The sequence below is a fragment of the Cryptomeria japonica genome, chromosome 8, assembly GCF_030272615.1.
Source record: "Cryptomeria japonica chromosome 8, Sugi_1.0, whole genome shotgun sequence".
NCBI lineage: Eukaryota > Viridiplantae > Streptophyta > Pinopsida > Cupressales > Cupressaceae > Cryptomeria > Cryptomeria japonica.
Genome location: NC_081412.1, coordinates 659,549,678 through 659,567,654, shown reverse-complemented (window position 1 = coordinate 659,567,654; position 17,977 = coordinate 659,549,678). Strand labels below are relative to the sequence as shown.

The window sequence follows — 17,977 nt, the reverse complement described above, 5'->3', positions numbered from 1 at the left end:
ATAGAGTCAAGAAGAAAGTGTAAACCTTAAAAATCATTTATAGTCGTAGCCAAGGTAATCAGTGAAACATGATCCAAGAAGGCTACAAAGAGAAAACATTGTGTCATCAAACATATCAGAAACCAAACCATCTCTCAATAGTGAAAGTAATTCATAATGCCAACCATTAGATAATAGTAGATGCTGAGATAAAAAGCCACCATAAGAAAAATGACCAAAATCAAAACGATAAGAAGGCAGAGCATTATCCAAATCAAAAGAAGAATAAAAAGAGGGATGTAAGTATGCATCCAATAATGCCCGAACCAAAGAAGCATCCATGAGAATATCCATACAGACAGTAACAAAATGAGAAGCCACTTAAGCAAGGAAAACATTAGCATTTTCCACCAGCCACCTCCTGCCCACCACCTTACGAAGAGCAAAAAAAAACTCTGAAGAATGTAATTTAAACAATCTGCCAAGATTCTCATCATCGAAGGCATGCGTATCTTGAAAGTCACAATTCTTAATAGGCAACAAAATTCTATAACTCGCAACATAAACATCCATCAAGAAAACCCAGAAAAACCAATAAGGGACAAACAATAAAAAATGCATAGAGTCGACGAGCATATATAAAGAAAAAAGAAGCATCATTAATCGATAATCTCATCACACAAGTTTGACAGATACTGGTGTGAAATCATAAAGCCACACAAGCCGTAATACAATCCCCATACCAACAAATGCACATAGGCCGCCCCACCTCAAAGAAGAAATTATTAACAATTCCTTAAAATAGAAAACTCGTGGAAAGAAAAGAAGTACGGGGGATAACATAAAACAATAAGAGAATATCACCTCACCCAAGTTGTCACCAATCAACACATCAACTTAGAAGCTAAGAACCAGCCAACACATTCCTTGCAATTATGAACAAGGATGCAATCTAATGCCATAAAGTAGAGAGCCAAAATAAATAGGCCCTGTACTCCATCCCACCAAAAAAGCATACATATTAATAATTCCAAATAAAGTGCGAGGTCGAGGCAGAGCTAAATAGGATGACCCAAAAATATTCAAATAAAATCCCCAAGAAAGTGCTAAGATCTCACAGGCAAAGGAGGTAGACAACACACATCTATATCCTCCAATATTTAAATATTCTCATCGAAAGCCTTATTAGCCAAAAAATCTACAATGAAATTTGCTTCCCTATAACAATGAGAAATAGAATATGAATTAAAGAACTTAAGTTGTAACAAAATTTTATCCAACCAATATTGTAAATGCCAGGAATTACAAACTCGATTAGATACAGGATAAAAGACCACCATAGAATCTCCTTCAATGACAATATCTTTAAAATTGATTGAAATTAACACACCTAGACCAACAGAGAGTGCTTGAAAATCTACAACATTATTAGTCCCATCTAGGATACATTGACACCTTGCTTTAATAATTTTGGAACCATCATCAGTAATCACCACCCCATTGGCAAACTTACCCGGGTTGCCATGAGAAGCACCATCAAAATTTAGCTTATACTTGGACCTAGGAGGTGGCAATCAAGTCACCTCCTTTCTATTGATTTTAGAAGCCATATCCTTAGAAATAGTACCCTGAAAAAGGAGTAAATGCAAGGCCAATCAATGCCTCATAATCCAACTATCCCAAGAGGAAAAAGAACATCAAGAAGCCAAACCCTTATAAATAAAAGCTAAAGTAGATTCTGAAATGGATTTCTCAATACAGAAAAGCACATCTGACAAGGAGGAAACCTTCTTCCTAAAAATTCTATTGTTCCTCTCCAGCCAAATATTCTAGATCAGAATAGAAGAGGCAATGTCCCATAGACAAGCATAAAAAGAGGATGAGCACAAAGAAGGCCAACTCCTAAACTGAGACTATAAATCCCCACATAATGCTACAAACCAGTTCAATTCCAAAAACATTGTTAAAACATTGATTTTTTCAAACTTTTTTTTTTTGTTGGTTTTTCATCATTCTTGCTTATAAGACAACTAGTAGCAATGTGATTACTCACTAGTTTGGAATCCTCCATGCCAAAATTCTTCAACATCTCTTTAACTAATATAAATAACTTCTTCTGTGAGCCTCCTTTAACTAAAATAAACAATTTCATTAGTCTTGATTCCTTCTGCAACTATTTTACGAGTATTACCCTTTTTTATTACACATTAATAGTCATGAAATGTAAGATTGTATCCTTTTCTACACATTTAACTAGCACGAAGAAGATTATGTTTCAGTCCTTTAAACTAAGAAACATCATCTATATTATTTGGTCGAATTCTTATAGTACCTTTTCCACAAATTTGGGTAGTGCCTTCATCACCAAACTTCATTGATCCATCATTCCACTTCTTAAGGCTGATGGAATTTCCTTTTTCACCAATCATATGATGAGATCAACCAATTTTGATCATTTGAGCATTAGCCTCTTCCTTTGCATCTAAGGTAGTCCACACAATGATTGACTTTTCATCATCCTTTTTAGCTTGCATGGTACCAGACTTCTTACATTCCTTCACATCACTCTTCTTTTCACTACTGATGATGGTTACAAAATTATTAAAGCAAGGTGTCAATGTATCCTAGATTCAACTTCATCAAACTCATCAAGCTGATCAACAACTTTATCTTCTACCTTCTTACTAACTTTGAATGTAGTTGCTCTTATAGGAGCATCTTTGTCCAATTCTCTTATATGAAATATAGTGAGATCACTATAGGTGGTACATTGAATATTATACAAGTCCTTACTTTCCTAAATAGTAGATACCTCATGACTAATATTTAGGAAGAGATTAGAGTACCTTTTTCACAACTTCATGTTATTTCAATTCTCCACCAATACCTCATATAGATAGCAATGCCTGCATCCTTTGTCATCCTCAAATTATCAAATTTGCACTTTAAGTTTTACATATTCATCTTCTTTACTTTATCATCTCCCTTATAGATGTTGATATTTTCCCAAACCTCCTTAGGTACTACAGTGCATTACATTCAAAAGTTCCTGAATTTGCAAATCCATTTAAGATTGCATGTCTTTATTTGATATTGTTTTCATACAATGTAATTGCTTCCAGATTTGTTCGAGTCATGGGAGGAGTATAACCATCTATGATTGACTTCCAAACTCCAAGTCCTAAAGAGGACAAATGAGCTTCCATTATCACTTTCCAAAAGGTGTAGTTTGTACCATCAAACTTAGGAACTTTGTAAGATCCATCTTGTTCCATTCCAAATCTTTCCTCAAGAGGTTAAGTTTCTTTTAGAGGAACTTTGTTGTAATACCAATTGTTGAACACATCCCAAGACTAAGAGGGAGGGTGAATTATTCTTCAACAAAATTTGAGCTCTATAGAAAAATTAAAATTCCACAACCATAATGTGATTAGTAGCAAAGAAAGATAAAACAATAAACACCAATGAACAAGAGAAAACCAAATTTACATGGAAAACCCAACAAGGGAAAAACCACAATGAAAGCTATCTCACAATATATGAATAATATTAAAAATTTGTTTTCAAGCTTACTACCTAAGAAAGCACACTTCTCCCTAAATGGAACTACTATTGAGATTCACTACCTTAGGGAAAGATACAAGATATAAGGAATTGTAAAAGAGATTCACTATCTCAGAGTAGGATACATGAATATTTAAGTTATAACGAATAGGCCTTCAACAATATTGCATGCAACAATATCGAGAGAATGCAGTTTCCTTGACACAATGCTTCAAGCAACCATTTAGAAATTCACCTCAAAAAATTTTACCACACACATCTTCTAATATAATTGTGTATCTTTCACAATGTATACATCCATACTACTTGTAATTGATTTGATATTATATATATACCATATGCAACATCTCAAAAACTCTGATTAGGTCGGTCAAAATGAAAGAGAAGGAATGACCCCAACAAGTTGTCCGAAAAAATTAATTGTGGTGAAAGCGGTCCAATCCAAGAGATAGAGTGGACCTAAAATAACTTATTACAACTTTCTAAGTGACCCAAAAAATCAACCATGCTAGGATAGATCATCTAAGATTAGCAAGAAGGTAACATGTAGCACTTAACCAATCAGCCCAAAAATATAACTTTCAAATAAATTTACTTAGCATGGATCAATATGATACATAAAAAGGATTACTTGAAACCCTAGATCACTTCCACACATGAACAAGGATGAGTGTAACTAGAAAAATACAACTAGACTATTCATATTCTCCTCCCCAGCATGGATCACCTAGAAAAACACATCTAGAATGTGTATCCATGTCCACTGTCATCTTGCTTCTCACAGATCACCTAGGAAAACACATTTAGAATGTGTATACTCTCTCTCCCCTTTCTTTTCATGAGCTCATAGATTTAGTATTTTTAGTTCATGGATTATGTGTGCTCTTGCTCTTTTTCGATGATCACTTGTGCTCTTGAAATGGAATTTTCAAGAATGATATTAGTGGTTGTGACATTTTGATATCGAGATCTCTTTGACTAGTTGACTTGAAGTTTTTCTTTTTCTTTTTAGCTTTTGTGTTGTGTGTCTTCTACCTTTTGACTTTGTTTGTCTTTGTTTATCTTTCTTTTTTTTTGTCTTGTTTTATGTGCCCTTGTGTGCGGCTGAGTTAAGATCTTAAAATTGAGGAACTTCGTTCCTCAAAATTAGTGATGTCTTATACTCCTTGTGATTTTACTCCTAATTGCTTCTCTTTCATCCTTTCATCTACTCTACTATGAGTATTTGTATAGGTTCATACTCCCATTAAAATAGGGGCTAAATGTAACATTATTAATTGTCACCAAGACAATTTACACCTCATGTTTGTGCCCCTACATTAGTGTATCAGCTATATACGTCCGTTTTGTATTCAATCTCTATTTCTGATGCCATGAACACTCATTGATGGATTCCCTAGTGGGGTACCCTTCTCCCTAGGGCTTCATTTTGGTCCCTTTCTGAGAAGGACCATGTCGCGCTCTCACTGGGGCCCCATTTTAAATTGGTGCAGAGGTCCTATCTCTCCGTGGTTCCACGTGAACATTAGAGCTCAGCCTAATTAGTTTATTACATCCATTAAGCATTCATCATCAAGTATTTTCAGAAAACTTCAAGGCTGCATATGCTTCATTCAACCATTATGGGGAAAAACTATATCATTTATATACAAGCATGTGTGTGTGATTACGTTTTTGTCATGTCGATGCCATTTCATACAACATATGTGATTAAATCCAAGAAGAAAAGAATTATTATCAACAATTACATATGTAAGGTCTATCTTTCTAGTATTTATTTTAGTATCTACATTTATTCATTCAAGGTTAATTCCTAAATCGGGGTTTGAGTTAGGTAAACCCCTATTCCCAATAAATTTCCCCTTTTCACTATGTGTAGGAATAGGTACATAGTTGTCTTTCGGAGGAATGACAAGGTTCATAGAGATGAACATGTTCCATTTTGGACAACAAAATGTTAGGATGACCATGGCAAACACCACTATGATCTTGACAATTTAGGTTGAATTTAGGGAGTTGATTCAAATAATATTCAGTGTGACAATTTCTACTCACTATTCATGCCCGATCTCTTCAATATCCACACATTTACGCTAATTTCAGTATTTTCAATAAATTCAAATCAATTCAATCTCAAACAAGAGGCCTAGAATTTTATCATAATCTTGATCCTAGAGAGGCTAGATCTATTAAATTCATCTCCTCCCTAATGTAATGATGTATTTTAAAAGAAAAATTAGTGGTTTTATGACTTTTGTCATACTTAATGTTGGAATCCCCGATTCTCACCTCATTACAATATGAAACTAATCTTTTCAAATAATTATAATATTATTAAGAAGATACATATTATAAAGAAAAAATTAATAATTCTTTTTAATATTTAAAATTTATTTTGTATTCATCCATGATAAAACAAAATAAAAAAATATAGTATAAATATTTGTACATTTAAACTATTTAATAACAGTTTGTTATAGTATTATAAATAAAAATGATTTTGCAAATGATAAGTATGTTTATTTATTTATTTTTTATTTTTGTATATAAAGAAACATAAAAAAATAAAAGAAGTTTTTTTATTAGTTTCTGCTAGGGAACTATAGTAGAGGGGTAGTCTTTAATAGGTGATTAAATTATTTTTAGTTAACTAATCACAAACTAGCTTTTATTTTTGTTAATATGAACTTTAAAGATTAAATATACAAAGGTGCTCAGAAGTTAACAACACGAAAAATTGGTAGAATATTATTTTCCTCAAGAGGATGCGATAGAGCCTTGTAGTCTCTCCATGTGAGAGAACGTGTGAATATCAATACTGCAATTAATACCCTCTGTAATGTTGCAAAACTTGGTATTCAAAAATTATTTTTATAATGTTTTAAATTTATTAAGCACCATTGTTGGCTAAGGGGGTGTAGTAGAAACTATGCAATGTGGCTATCTATAGTTTATGTGCCTTGTTAATTTCAAGACTAGGAATCAAGTGATATCAATATTTTGTTGTAATGTATACCGTCGATTCTGATTACCTAAAGAGCGAAAAGAATGTAGATGAACTGGTTATATCTGAGAGCCTTCTAGGATGTTGTAGGTTTATAATTTTATTATTTTTGTGAAGGATTCATTTAGTAGTGGTGGTTAGACACTCATATTCTTTCATACATGGAAAGAATTTTAACGTAAAAATAAATCCTTTTAAATGCATCTTTAAATTATAATTTTTGAAGAGATCTGAAGAATTTGAAGTAAAAATGAGGATGTGTTTTAAATACAAACTTTAGATTTGGATTTTTGAAGAGGATATACAATAAAAATGATTTTAGTTTTTGAAGAGACATGAAGAATTTGAAGTAAAAATGAGGATGTGTTTTAAATACAAACTTTAGATTTGGAATTTTGAAAAGATGGGAAAGAATATACAATAAAAATGATTTTAGTGTTTTATATACAGATTTATGTAATGTCATAGACTGATTTAGGCCATATTTTTAAAGATATTGTCATAAATATGCAAACCAACTAGGAACCAAACACATTATTGAATGATTTGATAGTGGGTTTATTTTTAGATAAGGTTAATTGCCAGAAAACCTTTTTGTATTAGATAAACATTTTTTAATACAAGTTGGTAAGTCATTGTATTTCTTATTTCAATACATTGCGTAATTTATCCAATAAATTGAAAATCAACTTTTAATTGTAGAAATCATAGCAGCAGAAATCCTAAAAAATTCCCAAAAATTGGTGACCGAAATAATTTTCTATGATTTTATATGATGTTCAATTATTTTTAACTATTCGAATCAATTAAAAATTGTTAAAATACATGCTTGAAAATTTCATTTATTGTCCACCCAAATGTCACAAAATCCTAATTGTGTGATATTGTTATTTAATCATTTTTTTGGTTGATTTTTTACTTTTTAGTACAGATTTAAGTGGTAGTTGTCGAGATGTGGTTCACCATCAAAGATTCACCAATTTCATCAAATTATTGAGGCAAATCATAGGTAGGAAACCTTAAACGGATGTATATTTATAATAGATGTTAAGGACATTAAAATAGAAACACATTCACTGGTTAAGGACATTAACTATTAATGCTAGCTTTTGGTCATGTCTTCATAAAAAGAGATCGAACTTAGGTGCCAATTTGTTTTCCTTTATAATGTGCATTCTTTAATTATGAGAATTTTGGTGAGAAAATCATGATTTTTTTGAAGTTTTCATACGGTGAAGACTCTTTGATCAGTTTTCTCTAGGGAATTAATCATCCAAGGATTTGAATTTACAACAATTTCATGAGTGGCTGGCAAACAAAGCTTGTTCAAATTCGAAAAGTTCCACACATTCTGAAGACTTGGACTAGCACCTTGAAGCCAAGCTATCTGCTACTGAGCATTCTTATTAGAATTTTTCTTACTTGCAACCAATCCTAGGGTTGAACATTTTTAACTAATCGATAAATGAAAGATCTTAAAATAATACTATTGTTATAGTTTTGATTAGTAAAAGCGGGATAGGCCTGTACCATTACATAACCGTAAAGTGACACCAAGAGTGCATGACGAATGCACAACTAGAATAAAATCCCACACCAAAACACAAAGCCCCAATAGGGAGAATGAAGAACCAAAAATTAAACTAAAAAGCCACCAGATAGAAAAAAAATGGGACCTCCAAATCACAAAACAATCATCCACCACACACATAAATTAATCGTCTACTATGTGGGGTACCTTTTTCTTACCATGGCACAAACTAAGCACTTCATCAAAAAAAGAGACTTTTTTGCTTGATCCAATCCCAAAACCAGAGGATACCAATGCAAAGTTAGGGGTCGCCTTAACCATCGGTGGATGGGGAATCCATATGTCTACTTTTTTTTTTCCCTTCTCCTTTCCATCTCATTGTGGATAGCCTGTAGGAAGGAATTATGCTTGCTAGCCACATCCCCCAAGTAGAAATAACCTCCTCAATTTTCTTTTCAAGGGCCTCCTGGGTTTTCTTGATCTCTTCTAGCTCATACTTGCTACCCAAATTCTTAATCCTAGAGTCCATGTCAACAATCTTTCTACCCACCATTTTGCATTACCACGTAATGCCCAGAAGATCATTGGCAGTTTTCAAAACTCTGTCCTCATCCAACTCATCAACCCAAGTGTTGGCCCTAGCCTCAGCCTCAGTTGTTGCCTCTACCCTATTGATATTCTTGATGGACACATTCATTTGTGCAAGGAGCTATTTTATCAACTCATCTTGTCTTTGTTCATCTTCATGCAGGTCCTTCACAATTTTTGCTAGAAGTGAGGTGGTACTCTGAGGGTTGGAATTAATAGGAAAGGGAGGATTTAGTGGGGAGGGGTAGGGTTTCCTCTAGATTTAGCATGGCACCAATTTGACCTTGAAGTATCCGAGGAGTCTGAATCCTTCGAGGATTGAGACTCAGAGGTAGAATCATCAACAATCTCGATAACTACATCTTTTTGCCAATCACTATCAGTGGAAAAGAGTTTGATAATTTAAGTATGCCAATCACTTGTTTTGAAAACTATTATTTTTTTACACATGTAAATGAAAACATGCCTCGGGTGAAACAATATTCTCTATAATTTTGTAATAATAAACTATTTTTGGGGGGGTCAAAATAGTTTAAAGAAATTTAGAAAAATATTTTTTTATTTGACACTTTACAAAATTAAGCATGTCACATCTTTACATCAACTACCAAGTCTATTACACAATTAATTGGTGAAAAATGAAATTTAATAATGAGCATTTTATGAACATGCAAGCAGTACTACCAAGTTGTTTTATGTTGCATATAATGTTTAACATGAACATTCGAGGTCTTATTCCTAACCTTCTATGGGTAGATATTATTAACTAACTATATTTCCATATTTCATGAAAGACTTGTTATTTGAATTTGCTTGCTCTTTATCATAAGGGAAAAGTTTATTGACTAATATTTGTATAATTGTTTTAGCTAATACTATTATTTTTTTACAAAGTTAAAATGAAATAAAATAGTTTCTATTTTTATCAAACAATTTTTTTTAGGTCTAAACAACCTTTAGGTTTTTGATTTAATATTTTTTAGATTATTGTTGTAGCTTAAAAATTTTAGAGTTCAAGGTAATCACAATATGTGTTTGAAATCATGAGCAAGATTTGAATATTTAAATTTTCATCCTTAGTATGATGCCATCTTAGGGTTGGGCTCTCAACATTATTTTCTAATTGATATTTTGAGATTGTTATGTGTATATTATAACTTCAATATATACATGGTGCAAAATGAAATTTGAGTTTCTAATTTTCAAAATTTTAAGCCTCCCACATATTTACATAAATTGTAAAGCCTATTCCACTTGATTAGTTAGTGAAATGTGGGTGTGATATAATGAGCATATAATCACTGTGTAAGATGTCCATACTAGGGCTCGATGATGTCCTTGAGTATCCTTAGCAGGAAAGTTTTTTTTTTTTTAAATTAGTTTGGTTCAAAATTGACTAATTGGTTAAAATTTATAATCTTCAAACACAACATTTTGTATACTATATGTATACATGGTGTAAACTAGGGTCTAAATTGACAAAATTTTAAGTTTGACTCTTTGTCAACTAAACTAAAATCCCATTCCACGTAATTAATTAGTAAATCATGGGTGTTCTATAATGAGCACATAATTGATATGCAAGCCATGGATGACCTAGGGCTGCAAAATGTCCTAGTGTCCTAAAATTGCTCCTTTGCCAACATACAGACAACATCGCTCCATCATTGAACTAGATGTTCCTATATGGTGATGGTGTGATCTACAATCATCAATAAAATGAACTAGACATTGGATCTGATAATCTTATTTATTGTGTTATCCACATATGTAGACGTAAAATTGGGGTCAATTATCTCTATTTTATCTAGCATTTTGGGGTGTAGGTTGGTCTTATATATTTAACATATAATTCAGCCTCTACTACTTAATACATCACTATAATATTTTATTTCCTTGGCTATCATCCTATTTGTTTTCACTCTACCATAACAAACCTGTATATTCAAGCTTCTAGTTTGTTTGAACTCCATTCTTTACATTGCAAATTTGTTTGAATAATTTAGAAAGTTGGATTTATGTGATTTTACTTGCATTTCTTTTTTATGTTTTTAATCCTTGGATTATTATGGATGATAATTTCCACTTTCTCCTATGACTCAGAAACAGAAATCCATGTCTATTGCAGAGAATAATGAGTGCAAAGAAGAAATATGAAATATGAAATTTTCAATCTTAGCATGCATAAGATTGTTTTGGAATTTGAAGCGTCCAATTCATGCTACCATTCATAGACCATTCTTAACGAATCCCAGATTTCATATTCAATTTTCTTTTCTCTTTTCTCTTTAACCGCCCCACTAGCATTTGGCAGGAACTATGCTACAATGCAGCCGTTGTTTTTTTTTTTATTTCATTATAAGAATAAAAATAAAAATAAAAAATGGTTTACAAATACTTAATATTTATCCTTTATAAAAATATAAATGATTTTGCAAATGATAAGAATTTAATTTATTTATTTTCTATTTCATTATACATAATAAAAATAAAAATAGTTTACAAATACTTAATGTCTAATGCTTATATTATTATAAAAAAATAATATAAAATGAAAAGTAAAAAGATATTTTTTATTTATTTTTTTATCTTATTATATGAATAAAAATAAAAATGGTTTGACAAATGATAAGAATATATTTTTATTTATTATTTATCTTATTATAAAAATAAATAAAAATGATTTACAAATACTTAATGTTGTTATAAAAAATTAATAATAATAAAAATTGTATGCATATCTACACTTAAAATAAAATTGATAAAATTGATAATGTAAACATTATCTTTGTTACAAAATAATTTTAATATTTATTAATTTTAAAATAATTTTTTATTTGAAATAACTTGACTTTTTTATTTCTATGTATACTACTACCTGAAATTCATATGATTGTGATTGTAGACTTAAGCTTATTTATTTATTTAAAGGTGTATGAGGGAAGTCTGGCTAACTTGGGTGCTCTAATGTTTTTGTGTAGCTTTTTTAAACGTTAAGGAATACATCTCTCACGTAGATCCACTCCAATTGAGGTATCCCGTCCCTCCCTTGCAAGGAGAAGGGCGAATGTGCCAGGTTAAACAACCTCACTAACTTCCTCTAATTTATTTTCACGCATGTTTAGAGATAGTTATGTACTGATTCTATTTATTGGTTGCAGGAGGTTGCAGCTTTTTTCAACAAAGTGAGTCCAAATAAAAAAGGAATCCGCATTGCAGGATTATATGGAATGTCGGGCCAGGGGAAAACTATGCTTGCCAAGGCTTTCTGTAACCGTAGTTTGAGGACTTTCGATGGTAAAGTATGCTATCTGGAATTTTGTGGAGTTAATAAATTGGAGAGGCTAAAACATGTCCTGCACTATCTCACTGAACTGCCAATGCCACTTATCGGATCGGTAACAAATGACGATGAGGTGAGCAATTGCATAAAATTTTATTTTGTTTGGAAGATGTTCTTCATGGAAAAAAGTATAGACAAGATGTAACTCTGTATGGTTTATTTTAAATAACTTACAGGCACGTCGTTTCTTCAATACATTAGTAAAGGGTAAAACTGTATTGCTGGTTCTCGACAATATCTCAGAAGAAAGTATAGACGAAGTGGCATATTATCTTCAGGCAGAGTTGGGAGAAAACAGTTGCATCCTTTTGAGCGCTCAAAGTGTTGATTTACTGGTAAAGCAATTCAATATAGACTCACGGTCATGCATGCGCGTCCCAAGCCTTACAGAGACAGAGGCCATAGCCATCCTGTGGGAAAGGAAGCCTTCCGTGGCGTCAGGGTTCCGAGCGGAGGAGAGACAGTATGTTTTGAATTGTGCAAGGAAATGTTCATTTGAAGAGAACACAGGTTCTGCTGCATTTCATCCGTTAGCTTTGAAAGTTTTTAGCCGACAATTGTTCCTTAAACAGTCTAAGCATTTTTCAATTTGGGCTGCTTCATGTCATCCTTTAGATAGAGGTGGCCGCCATGTTTCAAATAACGTGTTCGATATGCTGTACAAAGCTTTCGCTTTAATTGAGGACAAACGCCGCACCATATTCATCCATCTCGCTAGACATAAACCACCCAATATGTCTACCACAGAAGTTTTTAACTGGCTAGCAAAAACTTGCAACAATGAGATCTGGTATATTGAGGAAGCGGTGAGTTTGAACGTTTGCATCTATAAGCTATATTTAGTTTTTTAATTGTGTTTTTTTCCGTGAAAATTGATAGAACTTTCAACGCTTAATTTGATTGTGGCCTCAGGTTAAGGATCTATTTGAGAGCGCTTTTATCGAAGAAATGGAACCTGAAATTCGCATACACGAGCTCATGAAGGAGTTTGCTCAAATGACTAATAAAGACGAGTACGCTAAACCAGGTAAGTATTTAATAACTTCAAGTGCTTCCTGTAGAAAATGAGTAGGGTAAAAATATTTTAAATTTTTTTTTTTTTGATTTAAAAATAAATAAATATGACTTTCAATCAGACTGCATTAAGAAAATGAAGAGGAGATGGTACTCTTATTGGTGAGGAATAAATTGATGGTTCTATTTCTATTAAAAAAATTAATACCAATTTCAAAAGTTTTATAAGAAAAAATGAGTTGGGTAAACACATTTTTAAAATTATAATCATCTTGTAAAATAAAGATTAAAAAGAGAAGGGTACTCTCAATTTTTTACGGTTTCATCCCCATTAATGTATAGAATAAATGAGATTATAGGGATACCCCTCTAATAGTATAGCTTGTTGATTTAACAATTTCTTGTTATTTGAACTTGATTTCATTTAATTTTATTTTAATAATTCATTTTATTATTTGTGCTTGATTTTGTTTAGACTTAGAAAATGTGCATTGTATGAATCACTCCTTTTTTAAATAGGGTATTTTTTTTAGTATATTAACATAATAATTTTATTATTTATTTAAAAAATAAAATAAATATAACTTTACATTTGACATTAAATTTCTTTCTAAAGTGGGTAAATATATTATCAAAATTTAAAAAATTATATTTTCTTGTTAGATTGCACTTGTGATAGTAAGAATCATTCACACAAAAAAATGTTATTTTTCATATAATCGTATAAAAATAATTATGCAACAATATATCTTTTTAATTGTTTAATATATAATATGCACTCATATGAATTATTAAGGTTAATGAATTAATTGTTATCAATGAACACACATCATTTGAATACGAAAAATGAGTAGGTGAATGTGTACTCATTTTTTTGAAATTAAATGACAAATGAGTGTATTTAACCCTTGGATTAACAATTAAAAGATTATTGATGGTTGCGTAATCAATTAGCTAATACGCAAAAAAAGATATTCTGGACATGTTCATTGTATAGAAATTGTAATAATTAATCTTGTGCAAGTCAAATTTGAGCTCCATGAGATCAACCTCAAGCTCTTTAAAAAAATTATCATTTGTAAAATTGCCTCAAACCCTAGGAAATTAATTTGGTATATTGTGCACCTATTTGACTTCTTGCCACTCTTTATTTGATCAATTGGTATGGAAACAAAACCAAGAATACAAGACTACTAAGGGAGGATATTAGATTTCAAGGCTCAAGTTCTCATCAATCAACTCGTTATTTTATAATGTTTATAGATTTTGGTGAGAAATCACAAATAATACAATTCAAAAGTGTGATTGTTAAAACTCTCCATTCAAACAAAAAAAAAGTATATTTTCATTATTTATAATTAGAGCTTATATTAGGGTACTAATTAGCCTATATCAGAATTAGCATGAGAAATATATTTCAAATGCATGTAAAATTAATATCGGAATCTCCTTAAATTAAAAGTACTTGGTGTTGTGCTAGAGCTTGAGTTTTCATGTATTGCAACTTGCTACTTGCATTCATGTTCTGAAGTCAAACATTTAGTAAATCAATTGATGTGGACAAAAGTCTGATCTATCCCAAGCGGGTCAGAAAGACAAGTGGCCAGGAGGACAGTCGGGGTCGGGAGGATAGGCAGCCGAAAGGACAGTCATCGGCAGAGAGTACTACTGGATGGCGGTTGACTCGCGGCGGCTCAAGACAAATAGTAGCAGCCGAAAGGCCTATGGCAGGATTGGTTGAAAAAATTGTCAACGGCTGAGAGGAATTTGCAAACACGATGGCCGGGAGATAGACATTAGCGACCGATAGAGGACGAAGCAAGAGGGTCGGAAGAGGAAGTCCATCGGTCGGGAGGAAGGCTATCAAATGGTGATCACAAATGGAGGTTGAGCAGGGCCCGAGCAGTGGTACGCCCTGCCAAAATTCTGAAATCCGTACAAATATAGCAAAATTGGTGAAAAAAAAATTTCTCATCAAAATAGGCCGACTTTATGCTCAAAATTCACGTAAACTGCCTCTCGGACTCAACCATGATGTCCAAATTATTGTACGATGCCCCAAAAATAGAACCTCCCCAAAGCCAAAAATTGAAGCCTCCAAAAATGACTACCATTTGAGATTTTGCCAAGATCAAGAGCTCAATGAAAATTACAATAGAGAAACAAAATATTGATAGGAATAAACTATATTCTATCGAGATGAAAATACTGATCAACTGGATCATCAATCCTTGTTACATATAATGAATATGAGCCTGCTTATATAGGCAAGGCTATATGGATATGTGAGAACACAAACATGACATGTGGCTCAATAAGAAACAAGGGTATGTAGGAAATAGGTGTGGTAGGTAAGAGAAACAATAAAATATTCCACATGAGGTGGATCACCCACCGAAGGTGGAATTATTACTCCACAATAAGTGGATATGATAAAGTAGTAACAAGATCAACACCATAAAAGGTGGAAATTCTCCTACACACTATCCCAATGTGGCACAAACAACCAAGTGTCTCATACCCAAACTACTATGAAATGCATTTCCTAAGTAAACTTAAGTAAGGTGTAATAATATCCAAGATGAATAATTAATTACACCAACACATTTATATCCTTTATAAGGATTTTCTTCTTAGATTAGTATGTATGGATTTTTTCAAAGAATACTTCCTTGGTGGTGAAGGTGTTTATCATTGAATTAGATCTCTATCTCCCTTAATATATTAACATGAAATATGTTGACATCTTAGGGGGGGTATATGAAGCCCTTTGTTGCTTGCAGTTATTTATTGACATACCCACAAAGTGGTAGTGTGGTGTTGCACAATGTCTCTTGAGGTATCATTATCAATATACTTGTAACAATTTTTATAACATTTAGCTCTTATCATCTAGTACAATGTGTCTTACTAGTGTGATATTGTAACACATTGATGATCTATGGGTTACCTAGTATAATGGAATTTTCTAGTCACTAACATCAATATTACTCATCTCGATCTTCTAGCATAACACAACTTGCTTGATTTATCCTTTAACAAACATGTTTATGCTCTATGAAGTGTTTTTCATCTATAATAGTGATACTTGATAGTTCAATTGTTGTTATAAACTTTTTACTCCCTAATCATTGGCCAATAAACATAACATAGCTTGATAGCATGATCATTGTTGTTGGATACCTATCATAATGAAATTTGCTAGTTTAGCTGCTTGTTGCACTACATGAAACACACAACATAACATAATTCGCTGTCCAGTGGAATCCCTACATTTTTCATGTTTTACCTAGCATAACACAATTTGTTAGCCAGTAGAATCAATAAAAAAAACACGAGTCAAGTAACAGAACACATCTTATTGTCTAGTGGAATTAGGGCCTTTTTAATTGACCCCTAGCATATTGCTAGTTGGCATTGCATAGACCCGTTGACTCATCAATTGGTGTATTCTCTTATTATCTCTCGAAATCTTATTGTTCTCTTGCAATACCATGTTCTTAAAATGATATTAGTAGTTGAGTCATTTTAATATCAAGGCGTCTTCAAGTAGTTGATTTGGAGCCTCTTTTTTTTGCATCAAACCCTTTTGTGTCCAATTGTATGATTTATTTTCCTTTTTGTTTTCCTTTGATTTTATTTTTATTGTTTTTTAAATGTATCCTACTTCATATTATTTTGCATATTTTAATATCCTAAGCTTTGGGTTTTGCTTCTCTTGACTTGTTGACAATTTATCTCTTGTTAGCCTTTCTCTTGATTTCTCTCTCTACTTTAGCTTGAGTATAAGTATAAGTTCATACTCCCACTAAATTTTGGGCTTCATGTTGTAAATTATACCCACTTACATTTTCACACTCTATTTTGAGCCCTCACTTTAATGTGTTGTCTCCTATCTCATTTCAAGCCTACTTTTGGCCTTGTCCTACCCAAACTAACATCATATGCTAATGTTGTTACTAGATCCTATGTCTTAGGCTCCAACACTCTGAAACAACCTTTGTTTAGTCTTTTTTGAGTGAACTGTAACACCTACCACCCTATTTCTAGTATATTAGGGCATCCCTCTAAAAGGGGACCACATTCAAATGTGTGGAGGTACCAGTTGTCGCCATTTATAATATGATGGGAATATTTTTATTTGAGCATTCGAAGTTGTCCTAATTTAGGAACTACATTGTAAACATTATACAAGACAATCATTTCTAATTCATAAAGTTTTCATCTAGTTACATTATATAATAACCCTTATTATCAAGCAAGTAGTTATGGATTTGAGTATTCAATGTTATGGAAGAACAATATACAACAACCTACATGCATGTATATTTTCATGATTGATCTTTTTATGTATTATCATGTCATTTTGTTCAATCAAAAATTGAAGGACCTTTTTAAAGACCATAGTATCACCACCATTATGAATCCTAAGGTAATATAATTTCATCCCAGTATTTCAATTATGATTTAGCCTATACACTACTAAGGGTAAGCTCTCTTTTACTTCATCGTTACTTTTGTGAAGATGGAAATACAACACAAGATTGAATTAGGATAGCCTCTATGTAACACAATATTTTATCTTTTCTTGTCTGTGAAGATATACATCCAACAATTGCGAGTGATAAAACTGTGTAGAGAAGATTGAGATGGACAGTCTCAGACTTTAAATAGGTAACAATACTTGAGCTATGTCGACTAACACACTCATTTGATACTTTTAAGATAAATTTTGGAGGAAAATATCTATAGAGCCTTTTTATATGGAATCCAACACATTAACTAATAAAGATTCCTATAAGACTAGGGTTCTTATCTCCATAATCTAACACTTTCAACTCCATATTTCAGTTATAGGTTCTTCTCTATCTCTTGATTCTAAATTTGTATTTTATTTATTTATTTGAGGCTTTGTATTTATCTTTTTATATGAAATATTTTTAATTCGGTATAA

At 32.1% G+C, this 17,977-nt stretch overlaps 1 protein-coding gene across 2 annotated transcripts in view; it reads left to right on the top strand.

The window, feature by feature from the left end:
- The window catches only part of LOC131052748 (uncharacterized), a 239,833-nt gene that overhangs the window by 185,677 nt on the left and 36,179 nt on the right, over positions 1 to 17,977 (top strand). For both annotated transcript variants that reach the window (XM_059209505.1, XM_059209504.1), the window contains exons 11-14: positions 11,648 to 11,742; positions 11,828 to 12,082; positions 12,186 to 12,815; positions 12,922 to 13,036. In XM_059209505.1, coding sequence (XP_059065488.1) covers positions 11,648 to 11,742; positions 11,828 to 12,082; positions 12,186 to 12,815; positions 12,922 to 13,036 — 1,095 coding nt within the window. The remainder of the gene's footprint in view (positions 1 to 11,647; positions 11,743 to 11,827; positions 12,083 to 12,185; positions 12,816 to 12,921; positions 13,037 to 17,977) is intronic.